At 43.9% G+C, this 18,200-nt stretch overlaps 1 protein-coding gene across 1 annotated transcript in view; it reads right to left on the bottom strand.

The window, feature by feature from the left end:
• lrp12 (low density lipoprotein receptor-related protein 12) overlaps positions 1 to 18,200 on the bottom strand; it is a 255,648-nt gene that overhangs the window by 7,640 nt on the left and 229,808 nt on the right. Inside the window, exon 7 of the mRNA XM_043689341.1 lies at positions 15,007 to 15,139. Within this exon, the coding sequence (XP_043545276.1) occupies positions 15,007 to 15,139 (133 nt within the window). The remainder of the gene's footprint in view (positions 1 to 15,006; positions 15,140 to 18,200) is intronic.

Genomic DNA, 18,200 nt, shown 5'->3' with positions numbered 1-18,200 from the left:
GGAATTGAACCCGGGTCTCTGGCGCTGTGAGGCAACAGTGCTAACCACTGTGCCACCGTGCCGCCCACTTCTTTTGTGTGTGTTGGGGTGGTTGCTTTCACAGTTTAGGACTTGGTCTGTGTGTGTGGCTTTCCTGTATACCTTTGTGGTGAATTCTCCATTAGGTGTTCTCTGTACCGTCATGTCTAGGAATGGGAGTTGGTTATCCTTTTCTTCCTCTCTAGTGAATCGGATTCCTGTGAGTGTGGCGTTGATGATCTGGTGTGTACTCTCTATTTCTGTGTTTTTAATGATTACAAAGGTATCATCTACATATCTGACCCAGAGTTTGGGTTGAATTTGTGGTAAGACTGTTTGCTCTAACCTTTGCATTACCGCTTCTGCTATGAGTCCAGAGATGGGTGAGCCCATGGGTGTGCCGTTGATTTGTTCATATATTTGGTTGTTGAATGTGAAGTGTGTTGTGAGGCACAGGTCCAGTAGTTTGAGTATGCAGTCTTTGTTGATTGGTTCCCCATCTTGTTGTCTGTTCTGTATGTCCAGCAGGTTGGCTATCGTTTCTCTGGCTAGGGTTTTGTTGATAGAGGTGAACAGTGCCATTACATCGAATGAGACCATAGTTTCTTCCTTGTCTATGTGTATAGTTCTGATGATGTCCAAGAATTCCTGTGTTGACTGTATAGAGTGTCTGGATCTGCTGATCAGGTGTTTCAGTTTCTGTTGTAGTTCTTTAGCCAGTTTGTGTGATGGTGTCCCTGGTAGTGATACTATGGATCTGAGTGGGATGTCTGGATTGTGCACTTTAGGTAGTCCATAGAATCTGGGGGTGTTGTTGCTTTCAGGTTTCATTCTTTGTAGGTCAAACCTGGTTATCTGTCCATTTTTTTGTCATTTATACATATCACAAACAGTAGAGGTCCTAGTATGGATCCCTGCGGAACAGCAGCAGTCATGGACCTGCAAGCTGGAAAACTACCCTTCTACCACTACCTTCTGTCTTCCGTGGGCAAGCCAAGTCACTCCGGCCAAGTCACTGTAGATCTCATGCGTCTTAATCTTCTGGATGAGCCTACCAAGAGGGACCTCGATGAAAGCCTTACTAAAATCCACGTAGACAACATCCACTGCTTTATTAGATTAGATTACTTACAGTGTGGAAACAGGCCCTTCGGCCCAACAAGTCCACACCGACCCGCCGAAGCGCAACCCACCCATACCTCTACATGTACTCCTTTTTACCTAACACTACAGACAATTTAGTATGGCCAATTCACCTGACCTGCACATCTTTGGACTGTGGGAGGAAACCGGAGCACCCGGAGGAAACCCACGCAGACACGGGGAGAATGTGCAAACTCCACACAGTCAGTCGCCTGAGTCGGGAATTGAACCCGGGTCTCTGGCGCTGTGAGGCAGCAGTGCTAACCACTGTGCCACCGTGCCGCCCACAAATCACCTTTACACCTAATCACTTTTGTCACCTCCTTGAAAAATTCAGTCAAGTTAGTAAACATGACCTGTCCTGCATAAAGATAAAAACAATGACTGCAGATGCTGGAAACCAGATTCTGGATTAGTGGTGCTGGAAGAGCACAGCAGTTCAGGCAGCATCCAAGGAGCTTCGAAATCGACGTTTTGGGCAAAAGCCCTTCATCAGGAATAAAGGCAGTGAGCCTGGAGCGTGGAGAGATAAGCTAGCGCACCCCTCAATTTCACTGCTATCATTGATGCCCTGGGGTTGAAGTGTTCCGAGGCGAAAGATGAGGCGTTCTTCCTCCAAGCGTCTGGTGGTGAGGGAGCGGCAGTGAAGGAGGCCCAGGACCTCCATGTCCTTGGCAGAGTGGGAGGGGGAGTTGAAATGTTGGGCCACGGGGCAGTGTGGTTGATTGGTGCGGGTGTCTCGGAGACATTCCCTAAAGCGCTCTGCTAGGAGGCGCCCAGTCTCCCCAATGTAGAGGAGACCGCATTGGGAGCAACGGATACAGTAAATGATATTAGTGGATGTGCAAGTAAAACTGTGATGGATGTGGAAGGCTCCTTAGGGCCTTGGATAGAGGTGAGGCATAGTCATGCTGACTGTCCCTAAGTACCGTATACGCTCATGTATAGGTTGACCTCATGTACAAGTCAACCCCTTATGTTGGCCAAAAAATCTTGTACAGTAGCGCCTCGACTTACGAACTTTATCCGTTCCGGGACCCGGTTCGCGAACCAAAACGTTCGCGAACTGAATCAATTTTTCCCATTGCTCGTACAGCGTAAGAATGCTTGGATGGCTGTTCACAGCGCACGCGCCAAAGACGAACTGAATGAGATCACGCGGGGCCCAAAAGCTTTTGCGTTCAACAAGCGCGTAGCAAAGCAGAACAATGAAACCACGTGGTCGCACACGGGCTTTTTGCATTCGTACCTTCGTTCGTACGTTGAAGCAAAATTTTACGTACAATCCTATTCGTAAACCGATTTGTTCGTGAACAGAGTCGTTCGTATGTCGAGGCGCTACTGTATTTTCCATATATTTTGTGTACAAGTCGACCCTACTATATTGCATTAAATCGCATTCATTCACTCATACCAGTAACTCTATTCATCGCTCTTTGTTTACTATATCACACTTCATTCATAACACTACTTACCACACTTGGTTTACTCCAGCATGTTTTGATTCATTCATTCAGATCGGTACTAAGTCTACTGGTACTTATCACACTTTGTTCACTATACATTCAAAAGTTAATATCATTAAAAAGTTAACCATTATGCCATCATATCTGAATAAAAGAGAGAGATATTAGCTACATACGGTATATCTTTAATTCTTTGACAAATGTGTTAATGTTGCTGAGGTTCATAACATACGAGATTAAATGGGAGCGAAACGGGACAATTTGGTGGGAAAGTTCAAGACAGTTACACATTCAGAATCTAATAAATGTTTCATTTTAAATGTGCCATTTATAACAGGCCATGATGATGTTGAACAGTGGAATTCTGCAGGATTTCAATGAAGCTTTCACATGTTAAATTTTCATACCGGTGTCTTGCTTTTATCCAATAATTACCTTTACTGTAATTCATTGTTTTTCAGAATTTCAGCCCCTCAAAACTTGTGCCTGCGTATTAGTTGACCCCCCTAATTTCAGCTTTAAAAAATGTCTTCAAAATTTGACTTATACACAAATATATATGGTCGGCCTTGCCTTTCCAAACTGCCATAAAGCCTATCCCTGAGAATTCTCTCCAATAGCTTTCCAACCACCGATGTGAGACTCTCTGAGCTATGGTTTCCTGGATTGTCTCCATCTCCCTTCTTGAATAGAGGACCAACATTAGTTATTCATCAGTTCTCCAGGAGCTCTCCAGTGGTTAGCGAGGATACAAAGATCTTGGTCAAGTCCCCAATCTCCTCTCTTGCCTCTCTCAATAACCTGGGGTAGATACCATTGAGCCCTGGGGACTTACTCACCCTAATGCTCTTCAAGAGACCCAACACTACTTCTTTCTTGATCTCAAAATGCCCGAGCATATGAGCATGCTGCACACAAATCTCACTATTCTCCATATCCTTCTCCTGGGTGAAAACTGATACTAAGTACTCATGTAGGACCTCACCCACATCCTCTGCCTCCAAGCACAAGTTCCCTCATTTACCCTTCAGTGGTCTTACCTTCAGGTTGTAAGTTTGCTCGCTGAGTTGGTGGGATTGTGCTCAGATTAACATCATCAGTGAGCCTCTGGTGAAACATCGGCATTATCCCGCTTGCTATTTATCTGTCTTGATTTGTTGTGATGATATAATTTCCAGTTGTTTCTGAGTGGTGTAAGTTTGCTTACTGAACTGATGGGTTTGTGCTCAGATGTTTCGTCATCAGCAGGCTTCTGGTGAAGCATTGATGTTCTGTCCCGCTTGCTACTTGTGTCTTGGTTTGTTGTGGTAATGATATAATTTCCAGTTCTGAATTTTGTGTAACTGCTCAGAAACATCCTTGACCCTGGCACCTGGGAGGCAACATACCATCCTGGAATCTCAAGTGTGGCCTGTCTGTGCTCCTAGCTAGCAAGTCTCCTACCACTTGACTGGATCTTTTCCATTCTAGCTCTGCAGCAGAGCTGGTTGTGGTGCCACAGATCTTGCTGCTGCTGTTATACTCCCCTAAGAGACTACTAAGCAGATGCATCACTAAAAGTCCTGGTGAAGTTATATACTGAGAGGATGTGTAGAATTGGGCTTTTTGGGTTAACCATAGGGATGTGTAAGATGATCCAGAGGTGCAGAAAATTATCAGCAAACATAAGTCCATCTTTGCAACCCATAAACATGACTGCAGTCAAATAATGGGTTAAGTGTTCATAGAGGGAATTGTTCCTAAGCTACAGAAACAGTCTCGGTTTCCAAAGCACACAGAAAAAGAAGTTCTGAAGGTAATAACCAGTTTGTTACAGCAGAGAATGTGCCCCACGGCATCACCAGAAGGCAGTTTAAAAGATTTTGGAGGGAAATACAAAGGCAATGAGAAGAACAACTTTTCATTCAGCAAGTAGCAATAATCTGGCACTCATTAGAAGGGTGATGAAAGCAAGCACCAATGATTTTGAAAGGACACTTGCGGAAAATAAACTTGCAGGATTTTGAGGGAATTATTTTAAGCGATTGGTCCATAAAGAAATGGCATGGACTTGATGTGCTAAATGGCCATATTTGACTCTTTTATACTATTCTTTCCTAAACCTCTGTCAATCTAATTTCATGATCTCCGGTTTCTGGCCTGTCACTCCAGCTGAGCCTAGCCTAATGAATGGTTGAGGCAAGATTGCAGAGAACACTAACTTACCAGGGCAATGAGACAGACTAAGAAGTGGTAGCCACCCAATTGAAATAAGCTTCAAGGCCTTCTAGACGGAAGATAAACACTAGTGAGCACTTATAGTTGATTAATGCATGTGGGCTTGGGTAACAGTTTTTCTCTTTTCCTTTCTTGGTAGGTGATGTCTCTTTGTAAATTACGGAAATGGGAAATCGAGCCACAGCCAGTGCCTCTCCATGAACGGGAATGTGAGGTGCCCAGGAGATGGCCCAAAGATGGAAAAGTGAACAAAACAAAGACATTGTAAGGTGATAAGATCGTGGCAACAGGTAGGAGACCCCATCGTTCCAACAGGATCACCAGCAGATATGGTGCACCGTGAAACATGAGATTTCGGATATGTCATTCCTTTTAGCAATGACGTTTACGAATGGTCCCAGGGCACGATGGTTGGTTTTATGGAGGCTCTTTTGACTTATGTAAAATTAAGGAATGGCAAGAAATTACTCAGGGAGGAGGTAACGATTCCCCTTGTGACAAAAAAAAACTGGAGGTCTTGCAGACAGCGAAGGTTACTTGAGAATACAATCGGATCTTGATTCGATGGGCCAATTGGCCGAAGAATGGCAGTTGGAGTTTAATTTAAATAAATGTGAGATACTACATTTTGGAAAGGCAAATCAGGGCAGGACTTACACATTTAATATCAGGGTCATGGTGAGTGTTGTTGAATAAAGAGACTTGGAATACTGGTTTACAGTTGAAATTGGAGAGCCGGGGAGTCAGAATAGTTGAAGGTATTTGGTATGCTTTCCTTTTTGGTTAGTGCATCGAATACAGGAATTGTGAGGTCATGTTGCAGCTGCACAGGACATTGGTTTGGCCACTATTGGAATACTGCATTCAATTCTGGTCTCCCTGCTACAGGAAGGATGTTGTGAAACTTGAACGAATTAAGAAAAGATTTTCAAGGATTTTGGCAGGGCTGGAGAGTTTGAGCTATAGGGAGAAGCTGAATAGGTTGGGGCAATTTTCCCTGGAGTATCAGTGGCTGAGGGGTGACCATATAGAGGTTTATAAAATCATGACTGGCATGGATAGGGTGAATAATCAAAGTCTTTTCCCTGGGGTGGGGGAGTCCAAAACTAGAGAGCATAGGTTTAAGGTGAGATGGGAAAGATTCAAAAGGGACCTAAGTGGCAACAAGTTCCCGCAGAGGGTGGTGCATATATGAAATGAGCTACCAGAGGAAGTGCTAGAGGCCAGTACAATGGCAACATTTAATGGTTACATGACTAGGTAAGGTTTAGAGAAATATGGAGCAAATGATGGTAATGGGTCTAGATTAATCTAGGATGTCTGCTTGGATTTGACGAGTTGGACTGAAGGGTCTGTTTCCATGCTATACAGCTCTATGACTCTAAATGCTATACGAAGTCATTGTTTTGTTAAATGGTTAGAGGTTGTGAAGCGTTGCCATCCTCCCAAATCTAAATCTAAGAAAGATGCTGGTGCCTCGATGGGGCTATACCCCTGGCTTGAATCACTTGAGGATACAGTTATGGAAAGCATCAGCCTGACAGCAGCTATGCAAGAACAGATGGTCAATGAAACAGTTGTCCTGAAGCCTTGGTCCCCCTTTGAGGTTAGAAGCATGATCAATGAGGCTTCTAACCCAGTGAAGAACCCAATAACACTTCCACAACTGGCTGGTCCAAACCTGCCAAATTTATGACCCCTTTCCTGGAGATGTTCTTCTCCTTCTCAAAGTTGCAAATGGCACCTCCTGGGTGGCTATTAAGGATTCCTTTTCAGTCCCGGCCAGGGAAAATGGGGATTGGATAGAGGAACCCACACAGGAGCAGTGGGGTCAGGAAAATATCCCTAGGAAGAGTAGCTCTTAGAAATAAGCTATGCAAGCCATTTTAAATGGGTCCAGGCAGCATAGTGACTTTGGGGAGGTCACTTAATGCCTTCAGAAGAAAGGGGAATCCCTTGTTGATTTTGTCGCGTATTTTAAGGGCAGGTGGGAATCATCCGCGGGAGTGCCTCTGGAAGGAAATGATCTTTTGGTGGTACAGATTCTGTTAAATTGTGTTGAGCTCCAGATAGCTCAGGCTTTCAAGTTTACCAATCTCACCTAGCAACAACAGAATTGGGGATGGCTGTAGTTACTTCCCTCACTAATGTAGGCCGACAAGATCTATTCAGTTAGAAGTCTGAAGGTCCCAAGGATCAGTTTGTCCAATATCATCAACCTTATAACAAAAAAGATATAGATATTTGCCGTCAGTGTGGTGGGAAGGGTCATTGGGCTAGGGGCTGTTGGATGCAGTTGGCTGCTCCACCTGCCACTGCAGTAATTCAGCCCTCTGTTCCTGCCCCAAATTTTATTCTCATGGACCCTATCCAGACGATATAATAGGGGTTAACTGCACAGGCTGTCTTGATCCAGCTATCTTCCTCTCTCCTCAAAGACCCACTGACGGAAAGTAATGTTCAGGGGAAGCGAATTAAGGTTTTAGTCGACTCTGTCGACTAATCACCTATTTTGTCTGTATCCCCCCTCCATAGAACTTCCGATAGGCACTACAGCTGTCTCCATCATCAGTAAAGCCACAATTCCCATGGTGGGATCTCTCTCCCAACCTATTCCTATTCAGATAGGTCAGCTCCAGGCAGAAGAGTAATTTGTCATTGCCAAGAATTCACCAGTTCGCCTGTTGGGTCGGCAAGACCTGTATAAACTTGGTGCTTCGACCCACTGTTCTGATCAGGGCCTGTTCGAGGAGCTCCTTGATCACTCTGTGGCGCAAGTCCTGAGTTTGTTGATGCAGTGCTCTGACCCTGCGACACAGACTGTATTGTATTGCTGCCAACTACAGAACAACCCTGTTGAACCTTTCTTGCGCCCCTGATGACTGACCTAGAAGGAAGCACCGATCCCTGCTTCAGTTTTCTCCATCACCTATTCCTTATATCCTGCTTTCCCAAAACCACCATTGCACGGCCATTTTTACCCTCAGTCTGGTCCCTGACTGAAATGCAAGCCTCGCTGCCTTTTGATTAGGTCAGTCAGGTTCACTGCAGTTCAACGGCGGGTTTGTAGGCGTAGGGGCTTCCATCCAGCTTGATCTGTCCACTCACCCTTGTACGCAATGGATCCCTCCTCGGTGCCCTATGCCATTGTCTCTTTTAAGTCCCCGCATTGGCCTGAGGAAATTGGTCCCATGATCTAATCCTTGTCCTGCAGTGAATCTTTAAGGGAGACCCATTGCGTGAACTTTTGGATTACTGTATTCTCCGATGAGGCCGACTGCATCTGGCTTCCTTCTACTCACTGGCTGGTAATTTTTCTTCAGTATCAGCCACCTTCACCCCATGGCTATATGTCCCCATCGCTCCTAGCATTCATCCACTCTTCCCTGTGGGCACTCCAAAAAATCATGTGAGTTTGGTGCTTACTGCACTGCCGCGTTGTATTACTGTCAGTCCAGGCACAGTTCTCCCTTGTATCCGTCAATATAAACTGTACCCTGACTTGGAAATAGGCATTTGGCCTGTTATTGATGTTCTGCTCTCTCAGGGTGTGTTGCGCCCTACTTGGAAGTTTCAGAAATATTTCCATTTTACCTATTCCTAAACTGGGCAAGAACAATGAGTGGTGGTCTGTTTAGGATTTGCGCACCATTAATCAGATTGTTATCCCCATGGCACCGGTTGTCCCTGATGCTGATGTCATCTTTTCCTTGCTACCCCTGGATTTGGCTTATTGTACTGTCACAGACCTCTGCTCAGCGCTTCTCTTCATTCCTCTGCATAAAAATAGCCAACGGGAGCCGACACCTGGACTCATCTGCCTCAGGGCAGTGTGCGCTGTGGTGGTGCAAAGGGATCAGTTTCAACTTTCCTGGCCTTGTGGAAGCACGGTGTTGCAATATGCTGCTTACCTCGTCACCTCATGGCCCACACTGATGCTCAGTGGTACTCTATGACTTTGCTGAACCACTAGCCTCCTATGGCACAGTGTTTCTGTTGTCAAGCTACAATTATGTCAGAGCTCAGTACAATATCTAGGCTGCATCCTGGAGAATGTTCCTGTCGCCTAGGTCCTGATCATGTTGCTGCTACTCTCAACGCCCTGTCACCCTCTACACAACTGGGGATGCTGTCTTTTCTTGGCATGGTAAACTATTGCTGCCAATGGATGCCTTAATATTGGTGCAAGGAGACGATTTTGCGTTAGGCAACGCTCGAAGGTCAGCCTTGTTCTATTAATTGGACCCATGAGTGGCTGCGAACATTAGAGGAACTCTGGACTACTCTGACATTGGCCCCAGCCTTGGGCTTACCCGATTATCATAAGCCTTTCATCCTTTATGTTAATGAACGAGAGGGCTTCGCCAGCAAAGTCCTCGTCCAAAACCATGAGAACTTACAGATTGCTTTTGGCCATATGACTCCCTTAGGAGGGTTCAAGTACATGCTAGTCATAATAGATTTGTTCTCTAGATGGATAGAGGCATTGCCCACCACAAAGGATGATGCCCGAACAGTAGTAAAGTGTATTATGAAACCGATTTGGAATATGGGACAAATAAATAGTGATGGGGTACCCACTTTACTGGGAAAATTGTAACAGCACGGTGTGTAATATTGGGATTTGTGTGGAAGGTTCATATCCCCTATCAACCCCAGTCCTCAGGATTAGTAGAACGAACTAAAGGGATGCTAAAAAACATACCCTTGCAAAGACTTGCCAGGAAACTGGACTAAAGTGGCCTGGGGCCTTGCCTATTACCTTGTACATCCTCTAAAACCTGGTTAATAAAACCCTGGGTCTAACCCTATTTTAAACTCTTATGGGAAGACCTATGACTATCAGTACACAACCCCCTCTGTCTACATCGGAAATAACCTTGATATGGGTAAATGAGAAAATCCTACAGTATACCCAGGCCCTGAGTGAAGCGGCCTAGGCCAATCATTCAAAGGTGGAAAGGACCATATCAAGTATTACTGACAACCCAAACTACAGTTCAATTAGAAGGATGTAAGGAATGGGTGCAAGGAATGGGCGGCACGGTGGCACAGTGGTTAGCACTGCTGCCTCACAGCGTCAGAGACCCGGGTTCAATTCCCACCTCAGGCGACTGACTGTGTGTTTACACATTCTCCCCGTGTCTGCGTGGGTTTCCTCCGGGTGCTCTGGTTTCCTCCCACAGTCCAAAAAAAATGTGCAGGTTAGGTGAATTGGCCACGCTAAATTGCCTGTAGTGTTAGATGTAGGGGTAAATGTAGGGGAATGGGTATGGGTGGGTGTGCTTCGACGGGTCGGTGTGGACTTGTTGGGCCGAAGGGCCTGTTTCCACACTGTAAGTAATTTAATCTAATCAACTGATTGTAAAATATATAAGCCCACCAAAACAAATGACGAGAACTCTGTGGATGCAATTCCTGGGCCTCTTCAGCCTGCAAACGACTGAAACTAGAGATGTATGGCCTTGTGGAGGGTATGCCCAAAATACCCATCAGTTATAAAAACTGATGACATAATACAATGCATATCGCGCTCTAACACAGAAGATGCAAGGAATGAGTTAGGGTCTGGGAAGAATGAACCATCTTTCCTCCACTGTAGTGAGAGGTCAAAAAGTGCATGAGAGACTTTGCAATGATGGTCCTTGTAAGTTAAGCTTCCGCTGTCTGGAGGATTTTCCAGGATTTCCTTGTGTTGTGAGGACGGATCACAATCTGCAAGGAAATGGCCGCAGGGTAAGATATGGATACCAAAAGGGTTTTCTAGCAAGTGCATTAAAGGATGGGGCAGATTGCAGAGATATGTCAGACTGAGAGATTTGAATTGCTCCCGATCCCATATCGAAATCACCGATAATTCTCATATGACACACCGGGCTTGTCAAATCAGGAGTTGGGAGGCAGAGTGTATTTTTCCCTGCGCAGAATCCCTTGCATTGGTGCCTGGAATCTCAGGTTCGGCTTTTAACGATGCCTTGGCTGCTGGAGAGTATGGCTCAGACAAATGGCTTCCCCTCTGTTATGGGAATTAAGCAACTAAAAACGATCAATACACCCTAATATTTTTTGTACCTGGCCTATCAAAGCACCCGTATGGCAGGAAAAGAAACTGCCTGTTGGGCATGTGCCCATATACTGACCCATTCACAGGGGGTATCCCTTTGAGGCCTATATCCTTTAGCTGGCCTGAAGTTGCCAAATAGCTAATACACCAAAACTCTTCAGGCAAACCCAATAACTCTGAGGATATGCAGGATTGGAACTCAGCAGGATATAATAATCTGGCCCAATTTCAAGACTGGTACCAACCTGACTATAACAGATCCCATATGTCCCCTTTCCTTGTGGTCCTTGACAACACCGTTAGAGATACGATTTGTTTCACACGAAATGGGAGTGTCTCTACTGACACTAATGTGGGAACAACATTCTTCTATTATCCCTCGGACTGAACCATCCAATGAACCAAGGTCACTTTTCATTTAATTGGTCTAGTGTCCCAAGTTGTCGAGGGTCGGAGATTCTAACTTAACTTTGTACCTATTTTATTTGTAGTCTTAAGGCCTATTCTTGGCTTCCCTCAGATTGAAGGGGTTCATGTTTTATGGGCTACATGGTATCTCGCATCAGAGTTTTGGATGGATTACCTTCACCCCTGAAGCCCAAGAGATCCCTCACCAGATTCCTTACCTGGATTGGGATGGCCTTTCCTTCTACTGGAATCTAGCTGCATTCCCAAGAATTGAGCAAATTAAAAACAGGATTGGAAACTGTTGCCATTGATGTTGCTGAGGCCCTAACTGGGATCAATGCTGAGCTAGTCGCAGTTAGAACAGTGGCCCTTCAGAATCGCTTGGCCTTGGATTTTCTATATCCAAGGAGGTAACGTGTTCTGTTACCGGGCAGGAATGCTGTACCTACATACTGGACATTTCTAAAACGTCTCTAATTTGGTGACTTTCTTTTGCACGGAAGTCAAGTGATTAAGCTCCCCTTTTGATTCTGGGTGGTCTTTTGACCTCACCAGGCTGAGTAAGTGGGGATCCTACTTAGTCATTGGGCTCGTCACCTTTACCATCATACTCCTGATATTTTATCTCATATGGAGAACTACAGGCTGTTGTTGTGCGCAGTTTATTCCTACCACATTTTCCAGTCAAAACCGGTGATCATCTACTGGACTGTACCCCATAATGACCCCTACGATTAACAGGCATATATGACCATGTGCCCTTTTCCAGAATGATATGCGCCCTCTTTTGTTTGGGCGAGCCGGTATTCTTAACTTCGGTGACTATCTGGAAGAAATCAACAAGGAGGGAATTGCGGAAGTAGTAAGAACTTAGCATACTGCTGCATAATGGGACACTTGACCAAGGTAAAGTTATCTGGCTCGCAGCTGTAGTGGAACAATGTTGCTGGAGATAAAGATTGAGGTTGTGTAAGTATATTATAATGAATTATAGGGAGTGAATCTTAAGCTTGTTAGACTCTCTGTCCTTGAGCGACATCAGGAACAAAGGTAGTAGCTGCTCTGTGCGTTTCTTTATCTTTAATTATTGTATTCAACATTATTTGAGTCCTGAATGTAATCTAAGTAAAACAAGCAAAGTTATTTGTATCATTGTATAAATACAGGCTGACTGTTCAGCTTGCACGGGCTGTGAGACAGTGAAGACTGTGGTAGCCTCTCTGTAAATTCATGAAAAATAAAGTTTCTTGAAACAAGACTCGAAGTCTCAGACTAAGTAATTTCCTCAACAACCTGAAACACTAAAGTTGATTTCTACAAGGTGCTATAGTGATGCAAGCTAGCTAAATATATTCCATTGTATACTGCGTGCCACTACATTGGCATAGGATGACTTTGCCACTGATGACATGAATGAGCTACAAGTTAGAACCAAGCAACAACTACAGCCACATGCACATGCTCAAAAAATGTTTGCCAACCTCAGTCTGCTTGCAGCGCCGTTCAGCATGCCCCAGCATCTGCTTGCCTCTTTATCTGGGCGCTGCTCGGTTATATGGCACACTTCGTCCCACCTGCTTACTATCTCCCTGTATTCCCACTTACGACCTAGTCCCTTGGTCTCGGAGACATTGATGTAGCACAGTGGTGAGCAGGCGAGAACCAGTGAGGGGTTAGTGGCAGGGGAGACAAGTGTTTGGAACAGGGCAGCAATTGAGTTGTAATTTCTGGATGTGAACTAATTTAAAACATCTGAAAAAACAAAATTCTTTCATTGCTCCTGTCTCAGTATCCATCCCATAATTGTAACTTATTCACTAGCCAATATCATGCCCCCCAAGTCCATAGACCTCATTGCTGTTCTAGTGAATTCAGTAATAATCTAATACCATAATCCATAAGACGCTAGAGGCAATCCAGAATACAAGTAATTAACTGGAGAAGGGACAATTTTACTGAGGTTTGAACAGATCTGTTCCACGCAAGTTGGAAAGGAAGGTTGACACAGAAAAATGAATCGGACCATCAGGCAACCTTTGAAGAGATAGTTTTAAGTACAGGTGAGGTATATTCACAAAATGGCACAGTGGTAGTGACCTTAACGTTTTGTCAAGAAACACAAGTTCAAATTCCACTTGCTTCAGATGTGTGTAATATCCTCTCTGAACAGGTTGATTAGTAAATATTTTAGAAATCTTCTTGACGAAAAACAAGATAGAGATTTTAGTGAAGTAGCAGAAAGCCACACATGACAGATGTCATGTTGTTATGATAGTAATAAGCCAAACTGCAAAACCACAGATTAACGAGCAGAAAAAAATGAACACAAAACTGTGACTAAATAAATAAATGAGCATGATTCCAGAAAAAGCAATGGCACAACAATTTCAATTTCTGTTCAATTATACCTTAATATATGTCCATGGATTTTTTTCAAGTTCTTATTGATTTACATTCTAGATCAGATTCACTTGATTAGAATCTTACAGAAACCCCGTTTGCAACCTCGTAATGTTACTTGTACAAAAAGATGGAAAACAGGGAGAACTAACAATTTGGATACAGTACTGGCTCAAAGGTAGAAAACAGAAGGTGGTGGTGGAGGGTTGTTTTTCAGACTGGAGGCCTGTGACCAGTGGAGTGCCACAAGGATCGGTGCTGTGTCTACTAATTTCATCATATATATGAATGATTTGTATGTGAGCATAAGAGGTATAGTTAGTAAGTTTGCAGATGAGACCAAAATTGGAGGTGTGGTGGACAGCGAAGAAGGTTACCTCAGATTAGAACGGGTTCATGATCAGATGGGCCAATGGACTGAGGATTGGCAGATGGAGTTTAATTTAGATAAATGTGAGGTGCTGAGGGAAAGCAAATCTTAGCAGGACTTATATGCTTAATGGTAAGGTCCAAGGAAACATTGCTGAACAAAGAGACATTGGAGTGCAGGCTCATAGCTCCTTGATGGTGGAGTCACAGGTAGATAGGATAGTGAAGGTGGCATTTGGTACTGAGTACGGGAGTTGGGAGGTCATGTCGCAGCTGTACAGGACAATGGTTAGGCCACTTTTGGAATATTGCATGCAATTCTGGTCTCCTTCCTATGTGAAGGATGTTGTGAAACTTGAAAGGGTTCAGAAAAGATTTACAAGGATGTTGTCAGGGTTGGAGGATTTGAGCTATAAGGAGAGGTTGAATAGGCTGGGCTGTTTTCCCTGGAGCATCGGAGGCTGAGGAGTGACCATATAGAGGTTTATAAAATTATGAGGGGCATGGCTAGGATAAATACACAAAGTCTCTTTCCTGGGGTGGGAGTGTCCTGAACGTGAGGGCATAGGTTTAGGGTGAGAGGGGAAAGATATAGGAGAGACCTACGGGGAAACGTTTTCATGTAGAGGGTGGTACGTGTATGGAATGTGCTGCCAGAGGAAGTGGTGGAGGCTGGTACGATTGCAACATTTAAAAGGCATCCAGATGGGTATATGAATAGGAGGGGTGTGGAGGGATATGGGCTGGGTGCTGGCAGGTGGGACTAGATTGGGTTGGGATATCTGGCCGACATGGACGAGTTGGACCGAAGTGTCTGTTTCCATGCTGTACATGTCAATATGACTCTATATCCAAAATAACATTGCTTGGAGCAGGAACGTATCAATTAAGAGACAAACCAAAAATCTTACAAGTTACTACCTGATTTGATGAACAAACAGGGAAATCTTCAACTGGTGGAATCAAGCCCTGTGCAATTAACTGGCCATAGGATGGAGGAGCCTCCCTTCGCAAAAGCTCAGCTTCAACTCTTGATAGATGTGTTTCAAAAGATCTTAGAAACAAAGATGGAAACAACAGAGTCATCCTGACACTGACATAAATACAGCAGCAGTTATCAAAAAAGTGCCAAATTCAACTCTATGTATTAACCACATCTCTCTTCAGAGACTGCCAGACCTGCTTAAGATTTCCAGCACTTTGTTTTTATTGCAGCAAAGTTAAAAATCACAAACACCAAGTTATAATCCAATAGGTTTTCTTTGGAAGCGTTAGCTTTCAAAGCGCTGCTTTTTCATCAGGTGATTGTGAAGCAGGACCATAAGACATTCTGTAGCAGAATTTATAGCAAATTCATTGCAGCAGTTAGAGATTTATAATTTCCTCTGTTCGAGCTAAAGACAACAAATTATTGGGTTAAAAGATATTTCATTCAAAGAGCAGCTAATGGACAATTAGGGATGGTGGCCTTGTCAGTGACATGCACCACCTGTGAAAACATTAATTTCATATATGATCTGATAAAGATGCCTTGCCATCTCCAACTTTTCCAATTGGGCTTTCAATTTTTTCAATCTTCAAAGAAATTAAACAACTGCCTTATGAAACTGAGTGAGCATATTTTCTTCTGAAGAAATGACCTTGCTCCAATTAGGTATCTGCATGCTTGGAGAACCTCGTACTGAACGTTTGCACTGAACTCCACTTAGTCAACTGAACCTGCTGCATGGTGCAATAAACTCACAAAAGATCTTTTAGCTCAATTTCACCTTAGACTTGATTACAAGGAACAAAGGATTAAATGCGTTGATTGAGATATTATACTGCGTTAAGTATTTCTAGTCATATTTTTGAAATTGCGGTCTCCTCTGCATGATTAGTCTGAAGATTGCAATGGTACTGCTCTCATTGATCAACCTCCTATAAAATAGATAGTTTCTAGTTTTTTTTAAAATCACATTACTCATTGCATTCTCTAATCAAACTGCTCAGATGTGAAGTAAGGCACAAGCCATTGCACTACAGTGTGACAATAAAGACTCTGATACACTAAGGCACTTTCACACAACCATTAATATGTAAATTGCATGAATTCTGACTTTTAAAAATGTATAATTTCACTCAAGTGATAAACTCTTGATAATTCTGCTATCAGGTGACTTTACCGATTAGAAATCTCGACTTGCAAATCAAATCCGCAAATGTTCTAAACTTCTCTTCACAGTTAGCAATTTGGATACAAAATTGGTTTGAAAAAAGGAGACAAAGGGTGGTAGTGGAGGATTACTTTTGCGCCTGGAGGCCAGTAGTTTGCTGCAAGGATTGGTGCTTTTTGTCAAATATAGAAATGATTTGGATGAGAGTATAGGATGAATAGTTAGTAAGTTTGCAGATGACACCAAATAGGTAGTGTAGTGGACAGTGAAGAAGCTTATCACAACAATAACGTGACCTTGATCAGATGGGCCAATCGGCCCAGGAGTAGCAGGTGAAGCTTGTTTAAATAAATGTGAGGTGTTGCATTCTAAAAAGATGTAGGGGCCTGGGAAGTGTTGATGAACAAAGAGATCTCGGGATGCAGGTTCATAGTTCCTTGAAGGTGGAGTCACAGGTAGACACAGTAGCGAAGGCGGCGTTTGGTAAATTTGCTTTTGTTGGTCAGTGCATTGAGTATAGGAGTTGGGATATCATATTGTAGAAGTACAGGACATTGGTTAGGCCACTTTCAGAATACTATGTTCAATTCTGGTCTCCCTACTTTCGGAAAGATGTTGTTAAACTTTAAAGAGTGCAGAACAGATTTACACAATGTTGCCAGGTTTCGAGGGTTTGAACTATAGGGAGACGCTGAACAGGCTGGGGCTGCTTTCCTGGAGCATCGGAGCCAACAGGTCATAGAGGAGATGTACAGCACAGAAACAGATGCTGAGGCCCAACTTGTCCATGCCGACCAGATTTCCCAACCCAATCTAGTCCCACCTGCTAGCACCTGGCCCATATCCCTCCAAAGCCTTCCTATTCATATACCCATCCAGATGCCTTTTAAATGTTGCAATTGTACAGCCTCCACCACTTCCTTTGGCAGCCCATTCCACACATGTACCACTGCCCGCGTGAAAAAAGTTGCCCTTTAGGTTTCTTTTATATTTTTCCCTCTCACTCTAAACCTACGTCCTCCAGTTCTGGTTTCCCCCACCCCTGGGAAGAGACTTTGTCTATTTATCCTATCTATGCCCCTCATGATTTTATAAACCTCTATGAGGTGACCCCTCAGCCTCTGGCACTCCAGGGAAGGGTCGGGGATGTTTTGGCGCCGCCCTTTTGGCTCTAGACTGTTTTGGCGCTCATTACTTTGGCGCTGAGCTGTTTTGGCGCCAATTCAGAATAAAAAACAGTCTTGTTTGGTTAAAGAAGAGAGGATGACTAACGACCCGATGTTATTTTCTCAACTAGCAAGAGTTGATAGTCAAAGCTGGAATGACCCGCTGTAGATTCAAATCTCGTTTTGTAATCATTTTCTCATTTAACAATTGTTAATAGTCATTTACTGCCTTGATGATACTTAAGCCCTTCTTTCTTCACATTGGAAAGCTGTAATACAATTTTCTTTCTATTTTCTTATAGAACCCATACCAGAAATGGCTGAAAACATTCTAAGTAAGAGAGACATGCCAAAATTTTCACACGATGGTTATCTATATGAATTGGTGCCAAAACAGCTCAGCGCCAAAGAAATGAGCACCAAAACGACAGGGCCAAATGATCGGTGCCAAAAGGGCGGCGCCAAATAGTCCCATTCTGCCAGGGAAAACAGCCCCAGCCTATTCAACCTCTCCCTATAGCTGAAATCCTGCAATAGAACATAGAACAATACAGCACAGAACAGGCCCTTCGGCCCACGATGTTGTGCCGAACATTTGTCCTAGCTTAAGCACCCATCCATGTATCTATCTAATTGCCGCTTAAAGGTCACGAATGATTCTGACTCTGCTACTCCCACAGGCAGCGCATTCCATGCCCCCACCACTCTCTGGGTAAAGAACCCACCCCTGACATCTCCCCTATACCTTCCACCCTTCACCTTAAATTTATGTCCCCTTGTAACACTCGGTTGT

This window comes from Chiloscyllium plagiosum, chromosome 4 (assembly GCF_004010195.1).
Source record: "Chiloscyllium plagiosum isolate BGI_BamShark_2017 chromosome 4, ASM401019v2, whole genome shotgun sequence".
Lineage (NCBI taxonomy): Eukaryota > Metazoa > Chordata > Chondrichthyes > Orectolobiformes > Hemiscylliidae > Chiloscyllium > Chiloscyllium plagiosum.
Note: the sequence above shows the minus strand (reverse complement) of the source record. Positions and strands in the feature narration are given on the sequence as shown.